At 47.5% G+C, this 21,619-nt stretch overlaps 6 protein-coding genes across 8 annotated transcripts; all 6 read left to right on the top strand.

Annotated features, from left to right (window-relative positions):
- The first annotated feature begins 120 nt into the window (after nt 1–120).
- LOC112342340 lies at nt 121–18,351 on the top strand. 3 transcript variants are annotated; one of them, XR_002990934.1, is made up of 3 exons: nt 121–498; nt 551–712; nt 18,224–18,347. XR_002990934.1 is itself a non-coding variant. In XM_024664018.1 (2 exons), the coding sequence occupies exons 1-2, from the start codon at nt 130–132 to the stop codon at nt 611–613; spliced, it is 432 nt and encodes a 143-aa protein (XP_024519786.1). In that variant the 5' UTR covers nt 121–129; the 3' UTR covers nt 614–716. The 3 variants fall into 3 exon arrangements, 1 of the variants encoding a protein (XP_024519786.1); XR_002990935.1 differs by lacking the exons at nt 121–498; nt 551–712 and adding exons at nt 17,874–18,005; nt 18,083–18,151 and having other exon boundaries at nt 18,224–18,351; XM_024664018.1 differs by lacking the exon at nt 18,224–18,347 and having other exon boundaries at nt 551–716.
- Nucleotides 7,175–9,049, top strand: LOC112342365 (pentatricopeptide repeat-containing protein At4g02750-like). The gene is made up of 3 exons (XM_024664050.1): nt 7,175–7,478; nt 7,674–8,311; nt 8,500–9,049. Exons 1-3 carry the CDS (start codon nt 7,175–7,177, stop codon nt 8,824–8,826), a joined length of 1,269 nt encoding a protein of 422 aa, XP_024519818.1. The 3' UTR covers nt 8,827–9,049.
- Nucleotides 11,241–11,853, top strand: LOC112342345. Its single transcript, XM_024664023.1, has 2 exons — nt 11,241–11,621; nt 11,682–11,853. Exons 1-2 carry the CDS (start codon nt 11,307–11,309, stop codon nt 11,739–11,741), a joined length of 375 nt encoding a protein of 124 aa, XP_024519791.1. The 5' UTR covers nt 11,241–11,306; the 3' UTR covers nt 11,742–11,853.
- Nucleotides 14,635–16,845, top strand: LOC112342364 (bromodomain and WD repeat-containing protein 1-like). Its single transcript, XM_024664049.1, has 5 exons — nt 14,635–15,039; nt 15,169–15,945; nt 16,004–16,573; nt 16,655–16,713; nt 16,773–16,845. Exons 1-5 carry the CDS (start codon nt 14,635–14,637, stop codon nt 16,843–16,845), a joined length of 1,884 nt encoding a protein of 627 aa, XP_024519817.1.
- Nucleotides 18,352–18,515: 164 nt separating the features above from the next.
- LOC112342363 (PH-interacting protein-like) lies at nt 18,516–19,454 on the top strand. The gene is made up of 4 exons (XM_024664048.1): nt 18,516–18,661; nt 18,743–18,900; nt 18,957–19,196; nt 19,256–19,454. The coding sequence occupies exons 1-4, from the start codon at nt 18,516–18,518 to the stop codon at nt 19,444–19,446; spliced, it is 735 nt and encodes a 244-aa protein (XP_024519816.1). The 3' UTR covers nt 19,447–19,454.
- Nucleotides 19,455–20,176: 722 nt separating this feature from the next.
- LOC112342342 lies at nt 20,177–21,489 on the top strand. Its single transcript, XM_024664020.1, has 8 exons — nt 20,177–20,216; nt 20,265–20,434; nt 20,492–20,530; nt 20,580–20,659; nt 20,735–20,789; nt 20,841–21,001; nt 21,064–21,289; nt 21,351–21,489. The coding sequence occupies exons 2-6, from the start codon at nt 20,313–20,315 to the stop codon at nt 20,935–20,937; spliced, it is 393 nt and encodes a 130-aa protein (XP_024519788.1). The 5' UTR covers nt 20,177–20,216; nt 20,265–20,312; the 3' UTR covers nt 20,938–21,001; nt 21,064–21,289; nt 21,351–21,489.
- Nucleotides 21,490–21,619: the final 130 nt, after the last annotated feature.

Below are 21,619 nucleotides of genomic sequence, written 5' to 3'. Positions count from 1 at the left end.
TCATCGAGGCCGCGTACTGATGGAAATCGCGAGAATCCACTGACAAGGAACTCGAGTTCCCGTCAGACCACTGTACGAACGGCGGCCCACCAATTAAGTGGCCAATGGCCCATGGTGCTGGCATCTGCCATGCGTGCAAGAATGGGAGCCGTGACTGAGAATCTCCAGGTGATGGCCTCCGGCATTCATGCGGCAGTGAGGGAGGATGTGCAAGCGATCCATGGTGCAGTGAGGGAGGATGTGCCAGCAATCCATGGTGCCATAAAGGAAGACGTTGTTGCCATGGTTGGAGCAGGAATGGGATCCATTCGTGCAGCAGTGAGGGAGATCCATGGTGCCTTGAAGGAGGACTTTGTTGCTGTGGTTGGAGCACTGAACGTTGCGGCTATGCGTGCTGCAATCAAGGAGGACCTCCAGGCACTTCACGACACAGTGAAGGAGGATGTTATAGCAGCCCACAACCAAGTCATGGTCGACTGTTCCACATCCCTCTATCAGGTAAGCATTTGTCAGATCTAGATTTTGTGCGGCTTTTAAAATACTGGATCAGGGTTTGGATGGCTTGATCAGGTCGTGTCCAAAGCGCAAAGTGGCGCTGCTGCTGGTTCAGTGATTCATAGAAACGACGAACTGATCTCTTTTTTCTCAGGAATTTTTTTTCTGATTCGGATCTGCAGAAATAAAAAGGCTTATATGTCGTGAGCTTCTGATAGTAAGTCTTTTTCCGGGCAAGAACATAGACATGGACGTGGCCTGGCAGTGTCTAATTAGTACTTTCTTGTAGGTGGATGAGACCCTTTGGAGCTGCCGATAGTCACTGGGTTCAATTGCTTTGTATGGTAGAGGAACATGTGATATTTGTGCGCTTTTCGAGGATTCTCTAACAGTTTATTTCCGAATGGAGTTGGCTTGGTGGCTGGCTGTTCCTGTCGCTGCTGTTACCTCTGATAATGTTACCTCTGATGCGTGATCGAGGAGCTTGTTTTTTTCCTTGATGAAAGATCACGACGGCTTGTTGACTGATCTTCCGGACGATGTGTTCGGGTTGATATCCAGCCGCGTCTGTCACAGAGATCTCTGCAACCTCAGCGCCACTTCTTGCAAGCTTCGAGACGTCTGCAGCTCTGATAAGGTCTGGTTCCCGCAGTGCCAAAGGCTGGTTAGAGAAGAAGAAGCGGAGGAATACATCGACTTGAGCACTTGGAGGAATGGGCTGCAGTCGCAGAAGGCGCTGTTCAGATTCATCAACGGGGTCAGGAATCTGGTGGGTATTTGGGTGCATCAGAATCCGGAGCTGGGGAACTTAGTCTATGTCACTTGGGGATTTCTTTCGGTGGGGGGCTGCCGAATCATACCACCCCTCGAGGAATGGATTGCGGGTTGCTCTGGCTCCGGTGTTTGAGATCTTCGGCCTTCCTGACGGATCTCTATCGTTTTTCCTCCACGGAAGGGACAGGGACGACTACTGCTATCCCGGGAGATTTAGCAACAACTGCAACGTTCTCTTACTGGACATCACCGAGCAGAAGCAGCGTTTGCCAATCAGTCCAGATAGCACATCGTGGGGTTTGATGGCGGAGAACAGCGATGGCGACGAGTGCAGCTCGAGAAGATCAGAAAGCAGGTCTGGTACTTGTTTCGGTAGGCTCAGCTTTGGTGACAGAAGACGAGTGCTGGAAGCGCTGGTCACACAAGTCCGGATCAAAATGCCCGCCTCCGTCTTCTTCAAGTCGAAGCATTCTTTCAAGAAGGAACTCAAGGCTGTGACAGAAAGGCATGTGCTGTTTGCACATTCACGGGGATCCTTGCAGGATGGAAAACGAAGCTTAGCAAAAGTTGAAATCGTTTGCAAAAGTTTGTCTTTGTTGCTTTGATGAGGGACTAATATGATATTCACATTTCTAAGTTTCTATTCATCTGGTTCGTCAAACGCACCATCACAAAACATTTTCATAGCCACATGGTGGGTAGGCGACCTTGCCATGATGAAATCACAGTTCATGGCAGGCCCCCTGTCAAAGTCTCGAAGATCATCATAAACCAGTCCCGGCAGCATGTAACGAACATGTATCACATTGAAGGAGAGCATCGCTTTGATCTGCCGCTGGCACTCCGAGATGTCCAACTTGAAGATACGGCGGCAAATCTTCAACAGCCCAACTGCACCATGCGCCACAATGAGCTTCATCACCTCCCTGAACTTAGCCTCTTCCCAGCCGTGACCATGCTCCAGTCCCAGGAGAATCTTGGGCAGCTGTGCCACCACCATGTCTTCGAGAACTACCTCCATGCTGCTTCCCTGCTCAAACACATCGATCACACAGTTCTCAAGTGTTAAAGGGCAGCCACCACAGATCTCATACACCCTTTGCTCCGACCATGAGTCGGGAGCTGTAGCACCTGTTGCTATGCGCTTGGTGACGAGGCTTGACAAGAATGCCTTGGCGTTCTTTTCACCAAAGTGCCCCACAGCAATTGACCTCCATTGCTTAATGTCTGTGTGACTTTGAAACTACTGCCGAAAAAAGTCGTCGGAGGTGGACATAATCACCATAGCAGTTTGGTCTTTTTTGGTCATGGGTGTGAAACATCCCAGGAGGGTGCGTACATCCTGGTTGGACCACCACTTCAATCTGTGAGCTTCATCGATGACAAAAATTGGCCTTCTATGCTGGTTTTCAGCCGCCAGGCTCATAAACCAACTCATGACAGAGCCCAAGTCCTTCACTGGTTCCGCTTTTAACAACTCTAGAAAGCTTGATGCATCAAGGTTTACGCCCTTGAACATCAGCTTCTTCAGATCGACACTAACACCTCCGATCGTCTTCAGAAGGGCTGCTGCCACATCTTTGAGCCAAGAAGCCCAAGTTCGCATCTGTCTTGCAATCTGTGCAGCAGCCTCCTCCGGGGAACTCGCAGCCCTCATGTCGACGTAGAAGAGCGGCAACTGGGCTTTCAGTAGAGGGCTGGCATCCCACATCTTCCTGAGCTGCTTGAGTAGAGCGGACTTGCCTGAATCGTTGGGGCCCATCACTATAGCGATGCGGTTGAGGTCTCCCTCAATATGTGTGAGCAGATCAGTCATCTCTTCGTGCCTATCAAAGAAACCCTCGTCGTCGTTGAGCGATTTCTTCAGCTCCCTCACCGCTTCAGCCGCCATAGCCGCCAACCTCTAAAATGTGTTAAACCTAAAGTCGCGCGCGGTTAATAATCTGAGCTCGAAAGTTGGTAAAATAGAAGCTCCGAGTCGAGGCTGCTTGAGAGGGCAGCCGCAACACGTGGTACCAGAAATGAGTCCACGTGACATTTGGTATCAGAGAGACTAGTTGACTGTTTTAATTTTCTTTAGTTTATTTTCAAACAGATGAACTGCGAAATGGGATGTCAACTCAAAACATGTTGGGATTCCTTGCTGGCTACAAGTTGTTGTAAGCTAAACGAATGCTAATCTGTAGGAAGAGTTTTTCTTCCTGGCTAACTAGAGAACCTAACTGAAACTCTGGAGAACTAGTTTACCGATAGAGAGAGTTTGAAGAGCTTGAAAACCTGTAATGTGGTTTTGGAAATTCTTGGTTATTGGTAGGCTCGTAAAGGCTCTGGGTGAACCAGATAACCTTTAGTGTATGAGCTCCACAATGCTCAGATTTGGAACTGAAGTTATTAAATTGTGGAAGCGTTGAAATGCAGGCATAACCAAAAGGCTTGGTGGAGTGAAACCACCTCATGTTTGGATAAAACTTGTCCCTGTGAGAGATGTGGATATCTGGTTGTCCGAGTTTTTTGATTATCTAGGATTAGTGGCTTGTGGGGGAAATAACTAACCGAACGCTAGTGAATATGCAAGTCACTGAAGGCAGCTGAAACTCTATTAGGCGGTTTTCATCAAAGAGTGTAATTTCACTTGGAGAAACAAGATGGTATGTCTTTTGGCAATGTCGGTTGACATAATGGGCGAACGTGGTGGGTGGAGTACCAGTTGTTTTAGTACCCTATTGAGAATGGAGAGCACTGACGCTACTAACCACTTAGTGCCAAAGGAACAAAGGAAACCTTGCAATGCGAATTAAGCTGAGTCTATTGTGCCTGGTATCTGGTTTATTAGAACTTGTGTAATAAGAGTTTAAATATTGACAAAATGAAATTTGTTGCCATTGAAAGAGTAATGGGACTTAGCATAGAGGTGGATGAAGTCCTCTTTTGCTTTGTTGATATATTACTTAATTGTTATCTATCTTCATAGGAGCGACCTCGGTGGGTGAAGAAGTACCAAATGCAAAGGAACTCTTGGTTGGGAGGTCTTAGACCTCCTTAGAAAGTTGTGAAAAAAGCTAATGGGAATGGCACTTGCAGGTCGAACAGGCAAGCAGTTACGTTGACGAGTTTATGGCCTGGTATATGAAGATGCACGAGCTAGATATGTACCAGAGCATGCGTGAGAACAAGGAGTTCAGTGCGACAATTTTACATTCTCAGTTATTTGAGTTCGAAAAGACAGGCAAGTCTTTAATTGGTTTCTTTATTTATATTTATCTATTTATGGTTTTTCAAATGGAAAAATGATGCACTCCGAAGAGTAGATGGATGTTGCAACATGTGGAGCAGGCTCATGTGTGACATTAGCGATTTTGAAGTGTAGTACTGTTCTTTCTGGCTGGATTTCCTTCCCGGTGGCTGTCCGGAATGGGAGATGGCCAGCTACAAGATACACAAGGATTATCGGTGAGAGCTATTGTGGAAGAACGAGAGTGCTGTGAGGAAGCTCCAGGTGAAGATGGATATCAAGTCAGCAAGATCGGCCACCAAGGGCAGCAAGGGCCAGGCTTTTTCTTCAGCCCCGTCTCCAGATCGGAAGAAGGTGATATGTTGAGGATGCTGATGCCAGAGAACGGAAACGGGAGTTGGGAAATCATTCATGCAGATTCAGGAAACCTTGCAGTCCAGTAGTACTTCAAAGCTGGGAGACCTTTTCCGCCAGGACTGAAGGAGCTTGAGGATTGGATTGTCAGTCACAGGTAAAGCTGAACTGTTCACTTTTTTGTGCAAAGTCTCTACCGAAATGTGTCCAGGGAGCTGTTCATCTTCTCATCATCGATTCGCCTACTAGATGCGTTGCTGAGCCGGGGTGGTTGATCAGTATACGGAGTTCTCGGATGCTTTACTGAAGAACTTGGTGAACACTGCTTTCGGGATACTAGACAGAGCTGGCTACATGGTGGTGTTTGTGCTATCGGATGATTTGCCGGCTTTGAATAACACTGCAGAAACTTGCAAGCTGAAGTTCCTGCAGACAAACTACGCGCACACGGCAAGGTCCTGGGGATACCGTATTTTTAGAAAGGTTATTCTGAGTTAAGTGGCGACCAGCACAAATCGTTGATGTGGCAGGACTTGCTAACGTGGTGGGACTCGCTGATATGGCAGGACACGCTGATGTGGCGGGACTCACTGACACGGCAGGACTCGAGAGCAGAGGCTCTAAGAGGTAAAACAAACTCTGTGTTGAGTTAAGTAGCGGCCAACACAAATCGCTGATGTGCTAGGACTCCTGGAAAGGTAACTCATCCTTTCGAAATTGGTACTTTTTAATGTTCGTTTTTTCAGGAAAGCATCGTTGCCATGTGTATTTTCGGTTCCCCCTACTCCAAGGTTGCAAAGAACAAGGACATCCTGAACACATGCTACACTCCTTGACGAGCCAGAACATTTCCAGTTCCCATGGTATACTATTGTTTGTTAGCAGATAGCAGCGAAAATAGTTGAAGAGTTCAAAGTTTACGAGAGACAAATTCGCTCACGTCACTGTGTAATGGGGACTGACTGGTGGAAACAAGTCTTCAAGAAGAGTTATGTTTATATTATAGTTTATATTTAGTTATATATATATAAATATAATTATAAATATATAAATACAAAATAATAATTATATTTTTATAAAATCCTTAAACTTGACACTTAAAAATATTCTTTGTATGGAAAAGAATATTATGTACCGATTAGAATTCCCCATACGCTCGGCAAACTGCGCTCAAGGAGGAAGATAGCAACATAGCTTGACCGCCACTCTTCGTGACAACATTCCTCAGTGGAATGTAACAAAACATAGAGTTGACTATTTTCATAGAATTAATGTTTTTTGCAAACATTTTGTTAATTGTATGTTAAATAATACATATACATTACTCTGCTTTTGCTTCAATTGATTCATTCCCAGTTGCAAGAGTTTCAATGAGGCTATCTCTTTATCCCGCTGCTGCATTTACATTTGCGTTGGATCTCCTCGCGTTCGGCCTTTCAGTCGGTTCTTCGTCCACAAGTTATCATGTAAGCCGCCTTCACTTCGCCCTTGAATTCACGTTTTCTGGCTGTAGGAAACCATTCAAGACGAGATTTCATCTGATCACACCAGAATCTGATGCACTCCCAAGAGAGGAGGGGTAGCAAGCGGCTTAGCTATCGGAGCTGCTGTGTGTTTGCTTCTCGGCCAAATCACCGCCACAGCCGCCACAAAATGCACTTGCTGGTCTTCGTCGCTTCATCGACGCGGATGCAAGATTGCTGCAATTATCCTCCTCACTCTTTCCTGGTATTTTCAGCAAAAAAAAATAAAAATCATTTATTTAAAAGATCAACTTTTGTGGTAACGGCCGGTGATCGCTGAGCTCTTCTTGAACACGGCGGCCAGCCTCAGTAGTTATCAAGTGGAAAGGTTTGAAGAATCTGGTTGCAGCACTGTTCTGCAAGGCATGAGTGTTGTGGGTGCTGCTTTTACACTCGTCACTTTGCTGCTCAGCATTGCCTACTTGTCCGTCTACATGAGCGGCATGAAGAAACCGAAGAAGAAAACGAGCACCGACGAAACAAGCCGGATTGTTGATATGGAAGTCGCAAAACCAGTTTAGATAGAAGCTGTAGGCTAGCGCTGTACAAGATCGATGATTCAGTTGACAGAGATGTGCGTTTCTAGCACCACCATCAGCCCAGCTCTGTACGTCTCGCTGCTGAAATCCTGCGCTCTTACCAGAGACTTAGCCAGAGGGAAACAACTTCACAGAGAGATCCATGCGTCCAACACAGTCCTCTGCAATCTGCTCGTTCAGATGTACGGGAAATGCGGGAGTTTGCCTGATGCTCGCGACGTGTTTGATAGTGTTAAATAGCGTTCACTTGGAACATCATGATCCGTGCATATACAGAGAATGGTCAGTTGCTGCAAGCGAGGATTTTGTTCGGTAAGATGCCGATCAAGAATGTGGTTTCCTGGACGATAATGCTAGAAGCCTACGGAAGAACTGGTGGTCTTGAAGAGGCTGAGGATCTGTTTGATTCGATGCCTGGTCGTGATATAGTCGCCTGGAACGTGATGATGGAAGTGTTTGCGCAGAATGGTCGTCTGCTGCATGCTAGAAGCTTGTTCGAGAGCATGGGTAATAAAGATGTGGCTTCCTGGACGACGATGATCACTGCCTACTGGCAGATGGGTGATTTAGACTCATCATAAGATTTCTTCGATCTGATGCCGTATCGAAGCGTCGTTTCCTGGAGCGCGATGCTCACGGCGTACGCTCGCAACGGCAAAGTCGAGGATTCGAGGAAGGTTTTTGAAGGAATGCCTGAGAGGAATGTTCTGGTCTGGACAGCCATGCTGGCTGCGTATTGTCAGTACGGACATTAAGACGAAGCGAAGAAGGTTTTCGAGTTGATGCCCGAGAAAGACGTCGTCTCTTGGAATGTGATGATATCTGGTTACGCTCACACGAAGCGTTTTCGCGAGGCCGAGACATTGTTCGAAGAGATGCCGAGGAGAGATCTGGTTTCGTGGTCGCTGATGATCTCCGCGTATGCTCAAAATGGCGACACCGCTCGAGCAAAGGTTTTGTTTGACGGAATGCCTCAGCAAAGGAACACGATCGTAGCTGCGTACGCTTCGGAGGGCGATTTGGGACTTGCGAGGATGGTGTTTGATGCGATGCCGGAGAAGAATGTCGTATCGTGGACGACGATCGTTAGAGCGTATGCGCAAAACGGTCATTTACGTGAGGCAAGGGTGTTGTTTGAAAAGATGCCTGAGAGGGATGTCGTGACCTGGAACTCAATGGTCACAGCCTATGCTCAGAACGGACTGGTTGATCAAGCTGTGGATGTCTTGAATCAGATGCCTTGCAGAGATGTGGTTTCCTGGAACGTTACGATTGCGGCATATTCGCACAACGGGCATAATCAGCAGGCCATCGCGTTGTTTCGAAAGATGGATCTTGAAGGCTTGCAACCCAACGAGATCACCTTCGTTACGATCTTCGACGCCTGTGCAACGGTCTCGTTGCTCAGAGTCGACTGTTGCACAGAGTCGGGAAGCTGATCCACCCCGAAGCCGTCCCCGCCGGATTCAGCGCGTTGGAGCCGGTTTCGACGTCGATCCTGACAATGTATGGGAAGTGCGGGAGTTTGGAGGAGGCTCGTCGGATCTTCGATGCGATGCCTGAAAGACGCACGGTGTCTTAGAGTGCGATGATATCGGCATATGCACAGAGTGGTCATGGCCTGCTAGCTCTGGATCTCTTCAAGGAGATGGGTTTGGATGCAGTTGAACCGGATGGAATCACCTTCATCGCGGTGCTTTCGTCTTGTTGTCACTGTGGGGAGCTGAAAGACGGGTGGACGTATGTTGTGAGCTTGAGAAACGACTATGGTGTTGATCCCATGGCTGAGCATTACATCTGCATCGCCGATCATCTGGGAAGAGCAGGAAGGCTGGCTGAAGCTCAGGATTTGATTCACAACTTGCCCTTCCATCCTAGTCCCGTTGCTTGGACTCACTCATGGGAATAACCAAACGAAAGATTGCTCAACAAGTGCAGAAGTTGGATGAAACGAACTCGTCTTGTTACGTGCTGCTCTCAAACACATACGAATCTTGATTTGAAATAGGGTTTGAACATTTCAGTGAGAACTATAGTGGGAAATTTTCAAACTTATTTCCCGGACGACATGAGTTAAGTCCTCTCAGATTTTCAGGCAAATGACATTAAAACTAGGATTACAAAATCTTAAATATACTACTTTGGAATCTTATTGACTTTCCACAATAAAATATTTAAAATTTTGTAATCTTTACGTAGCTAACATGCTTAAAGTCCTACAACATCAGGTTTTGGAGACCTGCGTTCTACCGGACTGAACTAAGAGCGCTTTTTAGTTTGCTCGGTGCGGCAGGAGGATGAGGAGGGAGAGAGTTTCAGGTAAGGATAATTCGCAAATGAATTCCTTCCTGCGCCTCCTATTATTGTTAACAAGTTTTGCTATCATTCATTCATTCGTTCAATCCATTCATTCAATCCTATCATTCATTCATTCATTCACACAAACACTAGAGAGTAATAGCTATATGCTAATGGTTATGTTAGCGTTTTCTTCATTCATCCATCAATCACAAAGATTTGAGTTTGTTTGTTGTTAAAATTTAAGTTTATAATCTTACATATACTGCAGTCATGACTTCCGCAATTCATGCTGCAATCAAGCAGGACCTCCAGGCACTTCATGGCACACTGAAAGAGGACATACCCACAACCAAATTATGGTGTTCCACATCCCTCTATCATGTAAGCATTTGTTAAATTTTGATTTTGTGCGGATTTTAAAATACTTGATCAAGGCGCAAGGTGGGTAAGTGGGGTAAGAGATCCAACGAGCTTGCCTTGAATTATGTTTGAATTGAAACTGATCGCAGGGACATCAACACTAGCTTGACGACGATGGAAGGGTGAGAACTCCGAGCGTTCTGCGAGATCACCTAACTGGAGTACATTCTCGGAGTGTTGGGCCGGCTCACTCTCGAGTTTATGGACGTGTACAGGATTCGCGGCAACAGCTTCAGCATTGACTTGCCGGCTGACAGACTTCGCAGTGACTACGAGCATTCACGAGCACACCTTTTGTCCCGAGTTGGGAGGATCTTTTTATACCTGGAAAGCTTTGAGTCGGTTTAAGTATGAAAGCTTGTAATTCTTTCTAGAGCTCCCATGATACTCCCCTTGGAGCCAAACAAATAAAGGAATTAAAGGACCTCTTTGGAAAAATGGCGATTATACGTAACACCAAGAAAAACAGTGATCGGATCGGAGCTCTTGCTCTCGAAGCTGAGCCAGAGGTTCTCGTTTTCAAGTCGAGGGTTGACCACTGCTGGGTTTTAGTTTTTGCTCCACGCACGCAACGCTTTCTCCACTTTGCAGGGCTTGGAGAGGCCAAATAAAGGAATAGAGAAGAAAGAAACTCACTGTGAATCCAAGGTATCACAGCTGTTCCTCCTTCGTGTTTTATGTGGCTGCTTTCCTGTGGAGCTCCAACAGGGCTTGGAGATCTGCCAAGGATCGAGTGAGGAGATGGAGTGCCATCCTTCTCCTCTTCCTCCCCCTCCTTCTCTTGTCGTCGAGGCCACGTGAGCTCCCCTTCGATCCGGAAGCCGACGGCGATCACCCCTGGCACCAGCAATCCCCCGCCAGGAACAAGAGGACGAAATCCTGTCCTGGTCCTGGATCGATCCGCTGCTCCTACTCTGGCCACAAAACCTCGCGGAGTCACCACGCCGGCGCCAAGATCCACAGCTCCTCGCGAAATCACCAGGACAAGATCAAGATTCCCGAGAATGCGCCCGCGGAGGAAGATATCCAGCGCCTCCGGCCCACTGCCGTTGGGAAGAATCCACGCCCGTGGCACAAGAGCAGCATCGATTCCTGCCGCCAATCCAGCTCCGGAGACGCCGTCGCGCCGCGCCACCGCGCGAGGAAAGGTAAGACGGTGGAAGCCATGGAAATGGAGGAGCAAGCCGCCACGGCCAGAGCCAGTGCTGGAGCCGGCAGTGCCGACAACAAAGAAGAGCTCTTCTCCAGGGCGAGGCCTCCACAGGAGGTACAGATTGACGGCGACGAGGATGTCATGCGCGATGATCTTGCAGAGGTGCCCAAGCCGAAATCAGGGCAGCCAGGCAGCCTCGCCGCCGCCTCCAAATCGAGTGGAACCATCGGGGACCGCTTCTCCCGACGTGGATTGGCCTCGCGCTTCTCTTCTGTCGCTGTTCTCCGAGCTTTTCTGCCAGAAGATCGATCACGTCGCTTGGAAGGGGAGCGGGAGGCTTTAAAGGTCCAAGCTATACGAGCTTGTACCAAGGCAGCGCAGAAAATCCTGGCAGGACCTCTCTCGCAGATCTTGCTCCCGGATTGCAGCAAATTTCGGAGAAGGGCTGCCCGAGGTTAGGGTGAGCAAATTTTCCCTCCATGTAAAATCTAGGGTTCGTCGTCTCCGCAGCTTCCATGGATGTTGTGATTGTGGCGGTCGCGGGTGCTTGTGTTGTCATTGCGGCAACTTGCGTTGCAACCATGCTCATCATCAACCTCCTCCCCAAGAGCGTCATTACCATGGCTTCTTCAACCAGGGGAGCAGCGAAGGAGGATCTACAGGCTCTCCGTGGAGCTCTCAAGGAGGATCTGCAGGCTCTCCGTGGAGTTCTCAAGGCGGACCTTCCCAGCCTCAGGCAGGTGATACAGGATTTTGGTGCCTTGAGGGAGGAACTGAGGATGCTGCGAAATGCTCTGCGAGCTGAGGCAGCCCAGGGCCAAGCTAATCCGGTAAGCATTTGTGAAGTTCTGGCTTGTGCGAATCTTGAAATTATTTGCTTGATCATCCAGTGGTGTGCAAACCGCACAGAAGTGGCGCTGCTGCTGCTGACCATGTTCAGTGATCAGTAGTTGATTCATAGGAAGTTCGACAAAACTATTTTGTTTTTCGACAGGGAAAAAGCTTCTGATTCGGATCTTCGTTTCCTCGAAATAAAATGACTCATGTCTTGAGCTTCTGATAGTAAGTCTTTTCCGGGCAAGAACATAGACATGGACGTGGCTTGGCAGTGTCTAATAGTACTTCCTTGTAGGTGGATCAGTGTAACTGTTTATTCAGCAGACCCGGATTTCACTGGGTACACTTCAATTGCTTTGTATGATAACGGAACACGATTCAATCAAAGCTTTCAAGTTTTCTGTCTTCAAGTAGACTCGGGTTCATGCAGCTTAGCTGACGGCTCGTGCAGACTCACTGGACCTGAAACATAGAGAGCTGAACGAGGAGATCGAGGTGATCTCCATTTCTTTATCATGCATTTCCTGAGTCGCGGCCCTTGCGAGAGAGCCACTGGCCAGCCCTGGAACGAGTTCCTACAGCACAAGTTCTTGCCCCGGAGGTACCTTGAATTTTTCTCCAGGAATGGGACGCCCACCGCTGATGAAAATGACGATGTTTGTCGTTCCCACTCAGCGAGGCGCAAGTTGCCGAGGTACTGTGTGTCGCGAAGCTCTTTATTGGTTTTCCATGTTGACAAGAAGATGATTTGCAGGTGTAAGAACGTTGGCAACAAGCTCTTGCAGCAACTGCGTGTTCGCGTGATGCGAAAGTGTCCAAGCAATTAACCGCCGCGTTCGAACTACTTACAGACAAATCGGCTACCTCCCACAAAAAAGCCAGGTTTTTAAGCACAGTAATCGAAACCAGCCAGCCAGCCAAGTTCTTGCATAGTCCAAACCTCCGCAGCTACAAAGGCGAAGCCTATTTTCTATTGCGATGCATTGCAAATCCACCACCAAGTTCGAGAGCATGTGGTCAGCTTGCCAATGCATTTGTTCTATTCGCTTCGTAGAGATACTTGTAGCATTTCTTTGCTCGCTGCCAGTAGTTTGCTCGGATCAGCAACCGCAATATTCGAAAAGACAAGGCTTACATTCCAAAAGCGAGAATGCTCCTGATCCCGAAAGAGTAGGAACCTCCACTTTAGTTGCATCAGCTTCTGACGATTCCTCCTGTTTTTTGTTTTGATTCGTTTTGCTTCTGCCTTTAGTGGATTACCAGATGGTGTTCCGGTTGCAACACTTCGTGACCACGTAACGGCCATCAAGTTTAGTCCCCGACCTGAAGACGGAACCTCTGTCAATTCACGTGTCTACATGCCGAAGCCGGATGGCGAGCCCGAATGTAAAGAGTCTGCCGATGTTTTTCTGGTCTTCTAAAAGCTTGTTTCCAGCTGCAGGAGCTGAGAATGGAGCACAGGCTACGAATCAGATTCAGTTCTGTGCGTTTAATGCAGATGGATCATATTTCGTCACTGGGAATTCGGACAAGCTTGCCAGGGTAAGCATTAAAAGTGGACTGTTTATATTTCTAGCAATTGTTTGAACAGGTTTGGGACGCAAGAAGTTAACTACATGCAGTTCAGGTTCGCGTCTTTGTTGACATCAATCGTCCTTTGTTCCAGTGGTTGTGCAGAGCCAATCAAAGTTTCTTCCGTCGACTTTTTCAAGGATGACAAGGTAAAGACATCTTATGGGGCTCTCATGGAATAACACGGATGTGCAGATTGCCGAGACTTACGTGCCAGATGTACATCCATGCAATCCTCATATTGCAATGAGTCCGGGCTACGATGGCAGAGGTACTGTCTGGGATGTAAGTGTGTTCGCTCAAAAGAATGATGACGAATATCACTTGATTGTTTTAGATTTGGCAGGGCCATCCAGTAAGAACATATGAGACTGGAGATTATAATCTTGTCGATGACAATTTTCACCGTATGCTTGCTCTCATATCCATTTATCCTGGATTTCACGTTTGCTAATTTTCAGGGATGGAACCTCGTTGGTAGTCAAGACGACGAAGGTGCGTAATACGATCAGGTATCAGGAAGATTTTGCTTTTTATCTTTCATCCAATAGCTTGTTGTTTTTGCATTTATTATTTATTATTTTTGTTTTTTCTAGTTTTTTCTTGGATGGAAACGTTCTCGATCAGTCAAATAAAATGATGTAAGTGCTTTTATTTAGTTTTAGTCCTGAGTGTTGTTCCTGTCCGGTATTATTCTTGTGCGAACTGAATGTCTTTCTTTAACAGGAAACTCGGTTGCCTCCTCATCAAAGGAATCTTCAAGATCTCTTGTGCGATGCAAGTAAGCTGGTGACTTCTTACCTCGGCCAACTTATTTTTCTGTTTCATTTTCAGGCTTGATTCCCTATCCAGAACCTTATCAAAGCTCGTACCAGCAACGTCGTCTGGGACTCCTAGGTTGCTACTGGCAACCACCATCAGTTCAGCTCGCAGTGGGAACGTTTGATGATCCAGCTTTCATTCCTCAGGATAAGCCTCAGTTTCTTCTCTGCAAGCGATTGAGCAAACAAACAAGCAAGGCAACAGATGGGTAGAACAACCGGCGGAGAGCTTTCTTCGCTCGCGCAGTAGTCAGAACCAGACTCGTCACTCAAGCCGGTGACTTCTTTATCCCAGTTTCTTGAGTGACGAGGATGGAAATGAAGAAAGTGGTACGATCTGTGAATCAGAAACAACCGACAAAGAAAATGACGAATTAGATTCTGAAGTGGTTCGTACCCAAAGAAGGAGAGAGGTATGTACGTGAAGTTTTTGTGTTTCTGATAATCCATTACAGATACTTGCGACCTTGGTCAGGAAGCAAAAGCGCTGGCGCTTGGAGGAGTCATACAATGCACTTTTGATGCCGATGAGGAAACTAAAGGAGAGAGGAAACACAGATATTGAGGTCTGATAAGAAAGTCAAACACGGACCATGCATTGAGGCCTATGAGGATGGCAGCTTGGAATGCCTTGACCATGTTTTCGAGCTTACATGAGTACGAAGACGACGGAGCACGCCGCCTGGCCGCTGAGGATGCCAAAAGACCTGGTACATCTGGAGAGAACGAGAACCAGAGGCTTCTACGCAACGGGAAAGTTCTTACAGAAACTCAGGAACGTGAAGACGATGAACCTCTGAAGAAGAGTCCCGCAGAGACTTCGGACGTGGGTAAATGCAGGCGGCCAAGGTCTCAGCGAAAGTTAGTACTCAAGTTGAGAAACTGTGCACAAACGTCCAACAACGAGGATACTTTTCAGAGCCTCGAAATACCAGAACAAGGCACTTCTAAAGTCCCCGTGGCCGAGGCTATTGCTCATAAGAGTGTGATTCTGCTCTCGTCTCTGCTGTTCGTCAAGGTAGTCAGCTGAAAGAGACCTCTCCGACTCGGACTCGCTAATGATCGCCCTTGCCACCACCTTTGTGTCTCCATTTTCTACACGAGTCGCTTCAAGACCTTCCTTGGTATCACAAGGAACGTCTACCAGTTTATCCTCTTCCGAGCTGCTGCTGCTGTGATAAGGCATGCGAGCACGCTTGGCTGCTTTCCCCTTCTTCCATATGTATCCCTGTTTGTCGTCAGACGAAACAGCTTCAGTGGGATTCTCGTCCGCGATAAAACCATCTGTTTCTGGATGACTGTCATTGAGTCCTTACAGAATGGAGAAGCTCCAGATGGTGACAATGACCCTGATTACCACGAAGAGGTTTCACCAGGCAGTAACAGTGAGTCGCTGGAGGATGCTTACAAGCCCGAGGAAGAGCAGGCAAGTGAGGACCTGGACGTGGACGATATACAAATGAAGCGCAATATGAACAAGGCCGTCTACTCAAGGAGAAGGCCTCGCAAAGTTGCGACTAAGACCGAGTGTTATGAGGCCGACGAGCACGCTTCAGGTGGCCGCAGGAGAAGTACACGGCTGGCGCAGGGTCGCGTGGTTAGTCTCTCCAACAGCAGGTCCACAAGAAGCAGGAGAAACGTCGGCCGTCCCTCACACTGGGAAGCTAGCTCGTCTTACGACGACTCGGACTGGGATAGAAGCAGCGACGACGATGGACGCCGAAAGCCCGAAAGAAGAACTTCGAGCAGACTTAAAGTGAAGCTGCAGAAGAACGTTGGGTCGAGGTACAAGGATTTCCACGTGAGGAGAAACCTGAGCACGGTGCATCGGAGTCCGAGCAACGTGTCCTGGTTACTCTTGACAGAGGTGGAGCGGACGCGCTACATCCCACAGTATGGTGATGAGGTGGTGTACTTCCGACAGGTAAGAGATCCAACGAGCTTGTCTTGAATTATGTTTGAATTGAAACTGTCGATCGCAGGGACATCAAGACTACTTAGACAACAAGCGGCTCGACGACGATGGTCCCTGGAGAAGCGTGAAAAGGGAACTGCAAGTGGTCGAGTTCTGCGAGATCACTGGACTGGAGTACATCATTCTCGAAGTGTCGGGGAACACTTGTTGCCGGCTGACTCTTGAGTTTATGGACGGGTACAGGATTCGCGGCAGCAGCTTCAGCGTCGACTTGCCGGAGCTGACAGACTTCGCCGACTTTATAGTGGAGAGAAGCCGCTACGAGGCCTCCATGGCCAGGAAGTGGTCCAGTCGGGACAAGTGCCAAGTGTGGTGGAGGTCGGACGAGGAAGAAGGTGGTCGCTGGTGGGAAGGGACGATAACTCAGGTGAAGGGAAAGTCGCCCGAGTTTCCAAACAGCCCCAGGGACAGCATCAGTGTGCTGTACAAGGACGAGCCATCGACGACGAACCACTGCCCCTGGGAGCTTCACGACGTTGAGAATCCTTTAACTTGGGAGTCGCCACAGATCGAGCAGGACAAGGTGCGTGAGCTGCTCGACATCGTGGACGAGGTGCTCCACTCGAACCAATCCAAGGTTTGTTTTTGTGCGATCGATCATAGACTCGAGGAATGTTTTGGTTTTGGTCTTGGCTTGACGAGCTTTTGCTTTTCACAGGACGAGTATGGCTTGTGGAGGTTGCAGCAGGCCGTGAGCAAGCCGGATTTTCTTGACAGGCAAGTTGGAAAAATCTCTTGCGATTGAGAAAGAAGCTAAAGGTTTTCAAACAATGCAGGATTGCGCTGCCAATCTCCATGGACGTGATTCGCGAGCGGCTGGAGAACAACTATTATCGTAGCGTAGCGTGATGGCGGTGTCACACGATCTTAGGATACTGATCGACAACTTCCGGACATATTTTGGGAAGCAGCATTCGTCGGTGCTCAAGGTGGAGCGGCTGAGAGAACGCTTCTCTGAGGCACTGCAAATGTGAGCTTTGTAAGAATTTTCTCGAGGTCTTAGTTAACGAAGAAAAGAAACATTTTCCTTACACATCCATCTACATTGTCAAACACGAGATCAGTCCGAGGATGGAAAACCATGAGGATGAAAGAAGTCGAGGAGATGGAGTGCCATCCTTCTCCTCTTCCTCCTCCTCTTCCTCCTCCTCTTGTCATCGAGCCCGTGTACTGATAGAAATCGCGAGAATCCACTGATCGTGGCACAAGGAACTCGAGTTCCCGCCAGACCACTGTACGAATGGCGGCCCACCAAGAAAGTGGCCAGTGGCCCATTGTATGTAAGATAAAGCGACCGTTAGCTTAGGGTTCTTGCGAAGATAGGGCAGGCGGCTCGAACTTCTGGTAAGAGTGTCATTTGCGTCTTTCATAGCTGTTGCAAACCTTATTTCGTTCTCGATTTTACTAAGGTTTTGCTGCAAACCCTACCAATGGAGTTTCTGATTGCGATGGTGCTTGTTAGCACCATTGTGATCAGTGTGCTGTGCATCGTGACCACAGCTTGTGTGCTGGTGCTGGCATCTGCCATGCGTGCAGGAATGGGAGCTGTGACTGAGAATCTCCAGGTGATGGCCTCTGGCATTCGTGCGGCAGTGAGGGAGGATTTGCCAATAATCCATAGTGCCATAAAGGAAGATGTTGCTGTGGTTCCTTCACTGTGTCATGAAGTGCCTGGAGGTCCTCCTTGATTGCAGCACGCATAACCGCAACATTCACTGCTCTAGCCATGGCAACCACATCCTCCTTCAATGCACCATGGATCGCTTGCAAATCCTCCCTCACTGCTGCACGAATGGATCCCATTCCTGCTCCAGGATTTTATAGCAGCCCACAACCAAGTCATGATCGACTGTTCCACATCCCTCTATCAGGTAAGCATTTGTTAAGTCGCAGAAACATCAGCAATCGAGATCACAACCCAGCCTCCAAAATACGTTGTGCGGCTTTTAAAATACTGGATCAGGGTTTGGATGGCTTGGTCAAGTCGTGTGCAAAGAGCACAGTGGTGGGTAAGTGGCGCTCCTGCTGGTTCAATGATCAGTAGTTGATTCATAGAAATGACAAAGCTGTTCTTTTTTTTTCTCAGGAATTTTTTTTCTGATTCGGATCTTCGTTCTTCGAAATAAAAAGGCTCATATGTTGTGAGCTTCTGATAGTAAGTCCTTTTCCGGGCAAGAACATAGACATGAACGTGGCCTGGCATTGTCTAATTGGTACTTCCTTGTAGGTGGATGAGTGTAACTATTTATTCAGGAGGTCCTTTGGAGCTGCGGATATTGCATATAGTCACTGGGTTCAAATGCTTTGTATGGTAACGGAACATTCAATCGAAGCTTTCAAGTTTTCTGTCTTCAAGTAGACTCGGGTGCAATCTTCATGCAGCTTAGCTAACCTCTCGTGCAGACTGACTAACGTAGGTGGCTTTACGGTCTGATGTTGGAGCTAATCATCACCTGCATGAACAAGACGAGGAGATCAAGTTGGGGAAGTTATCATGCACTTCCTGAGGAGAGGCCCTTATGAGAGAGCCACTGACCAGCTCTGGAACGAGCTCCTACAGCACAAGCTCTTGCCCCGGAGGTACCATCAGGAATGGAACGCCCCCCGCCGACGAGAATGACGATGGTTTGTCGTTCCCACTCAGCTACGCGCAAGTTGCCGAGAGGTATTGTGTGTCGCTAAGTTCTTTGTTTTTTTGGTTTGTCTTGCTGACAAAAGGATGGATATTTTTTTTTTCGAATTTCAGATATAAGAACGTTGACAACAACCACTTGGTTAAGCTCTTGCAGCAACTACTTGTTCACGACAAGTCCGCGTCCTTGCTTGATGCGAAAGTTCCCAAGCAATTGACTGCCGCTGACGTTCCTACGCTTTTGGGGTCAGGAGCATTCTCGCTTTTGGAATGTAAGCCGTGTACTTTTCGAATCTTGCCGTTGCTGATCCGAGCAAACTTCATACAGCGGAGCAAAGCAATGCTACTAGTATCTCTACCAAGAGAATAGAACAAATGCGATGGCCGCATTGGCAAGCTGACCAAGTTCATGCTCTCGCGTTCCGTGAACTTGGTGGTGGATTTGCAAAGCATCACAGACCGCCATCCACACGGACTGTGAAACATGTTATCATCAAGCCATCTGTACTGGTGAACAGAATAAGAATCATCCAGGTGCTAAGGGGTCATCGTAATGCGGTATATTGTGGTACGTGTTTCTTTTCTTTTTGATTTTCAAGACCTATTAACGAAGCGATAAACATGCAGCCGTTTTTTATCGTACTGGACGGTATCTTGTCACTGGCTCGGACGACCGGCTTGTGAAGATATGGTCCGTAGAAAATAGACTTTGCCTTCGTAGCTGTAGAGGACACGGGGTACTATTTTCTGCATCCGTTTCGAATATTGTGCTTAAAACCTGGCTTTTAGGGGGATATAACCGATTTGTCTGTAAGTAGTTCGAACACTCTAGTTGCATCAGCTTCTAACGATTCCTCCATCCGTGTTGTAAGTATTCCTTTGTTGTGTTTTTGTTTCTTCTTTTGATTTATTTCGCTTCTGCCTTTAGTGGGGATTACCAGATGGTGTTCCGGTTGCAATACTTCGTGGCCACACGGCGATCTGATTTAGTAAGACGGGCCAAACTTCCAGTCATTTGCATATGTAATGACAGATATCACAAGCGCATCCGCAATCTTGCGGATTACTGTGTCGAGCTCAAGTTCCAGAAACCCAAAACAAACGATACGTCTGGTAACGCTGTTTATTCTTCAGATCTTGAAATTGCTTTTCGGCGTTCAGGAGCAAGAAAACGTGCTTGTGGATAAGGTAGCTTGGTGCGATTCACGAGCTGCTGACAAAAGCTTTGGTTCAGGAATTTCTGAAATTGCTTGTAGACAGCGCTCAACGGAATGTTCGACAGAGTTTGCTTCAGATGCAGGTGTCGTACCTGGTGGTATTTCCAATCTGTGTTTCTTTCTGATCACTGAAGTCTGCAGTATCTGTGTGCTGGAAATCCCGTAAACAGGAAACTAGATGCGAAAGATAGTATGCCGAGTTCGTTCGCTGTCGTAGACAGGTAAGAATCCGAACACAGCATTACGACTACTACTACCACACGTTGTTCTTAAGCTTGTGCGCTGAATTAGGCACTCGGACGAACCAACCTCTTCAAGCTCGCATCAATCTCATACTTGAAGATTTCGAGTTTGTTGCACTCCTTGTTCAGGTAAGACAACAATTTCGACCTTTTTTTTGTCTATCTTGTTTCTGTCAGGAAAACTACATCAGCTACAAGCCTGCTAACTGAAAGGAAGCGTTTATCATGGATTCTATTTCAAAAGCTTCGGATTACCTTTACGTTGGAGACATGACCAGCAAAAGCATGCACAAGTATCGGACATGGGAGCTCACAAACTTACTTTGTGCAGTTCTGGCTCTGACCTGGTATGACATGCAACTTCTCAACTGATGTACTGGTATGTACTGGTATGTGATCTGCAGTTCATCTGTTCTGCAAGGGAGGAGGGAGCGTTCGATGCTGTAAGCTTTAATAACCTTGTTCGGATATTCTACGATATGTGTTTTGCAGATGGAAGATAAACTCAGATTTCCTGCATGGCTTACAAAGGGTCGTAAGAGGAAGAAAAGAGAGGGACGTTTGCACTGCAGGTCTGGCCGAATCGTGAGATATTTCTGTTTCTGCCTTTAGTCTGTTTTCAGCTTCAGAAGGTTTTGGCTTTGCAGATTCATTCCAGAACTCGATATCCTACCACCGTTGCTCAAGCGCCAAGCTCAGAGTGTAGGAACTGTACATTTGCTGGTGATCTGCTACTGACCTTTCTGGTACCAGATTCCAGATTTCCGAGGTCCCGCGGCTGAAGATCACGCATTTAAACAGACTACGGATGAGCTTTTCGCTCTGCTCAAGGAATGTCGGCACTGAGTGAGGTTGGAGTGTCAATTCGGGCAATGGTTTTCAACATGACTCGTTGATGCTTTGAATGCACAGAGGTATGAATGATTTTTGTCCTGAAACGGTTGAGCCGTCTTGATGTTAACAGTGTGTCTCATAGCTGAAACAGATTCGCTGTGCTGCCTCCTTCGAATTCAACAACGCAGTGTGTCAAAGACGTTCATGGCACTCGTAGTCGCAAATCGTTGCGCTGCTTGTGAGGGAGCTGAGCTCGTTGGAGTGTCAAAGACGTTCACGGCAAACCTTCGAATTCATTTCTGCTTGCAGCAAGCTGAAATGAGTTCGCAAAATGTTCGGCTGCTTGTGAGGGAGATTTCCGACTCGAGGTACTTTCCTTTCCCACTTTTTCTTGTTTCTTGATCATACACTTCTCTCTCGTGCATGCAGCCTGCCTGATTCTCATGCGAAATCATTCCCCTCTGATTCCGTGAAGTTTTTGTCTGCTCGTCTGAGTGAGACTTGACAAGTGCTGATCGTATCATCTAAAACGATGGTTTCTTTTTTTCTTTGTTTTCGTCTGTATCTACGTGCTCTTTTGTGCTGCTCATGACTTTGCTTCTCGTTTCGTGGGAGCCACGGAATCTTTGATTTTAATTGCCTGAAGCTTAACAGCTGCAGTATAGAGCACTAAGCTCCCCCATTTACTCCTGCCTCCG

This window comes from Selaginella moellendorffii, unplaced genomic scaffold, assembly GCF_000143415.4.
Source record: "Selaginella moellendorffii unplaced genomic scaffold, v1.0 SELMOscaffold_106, whole genome shotgun sequence".
Lineage (NCBI taxonomy): Eukaryota > Viridiplantae > Streptophyta > Lycopodiopsida > Selaginellales > Selaginellaceae > Selaginella > Selaginella moellendorffii.
Note: the sequence above shows the minus strand (reverse complement) of the source record. Positions and strands in the feature narration are given on the sequence as shown.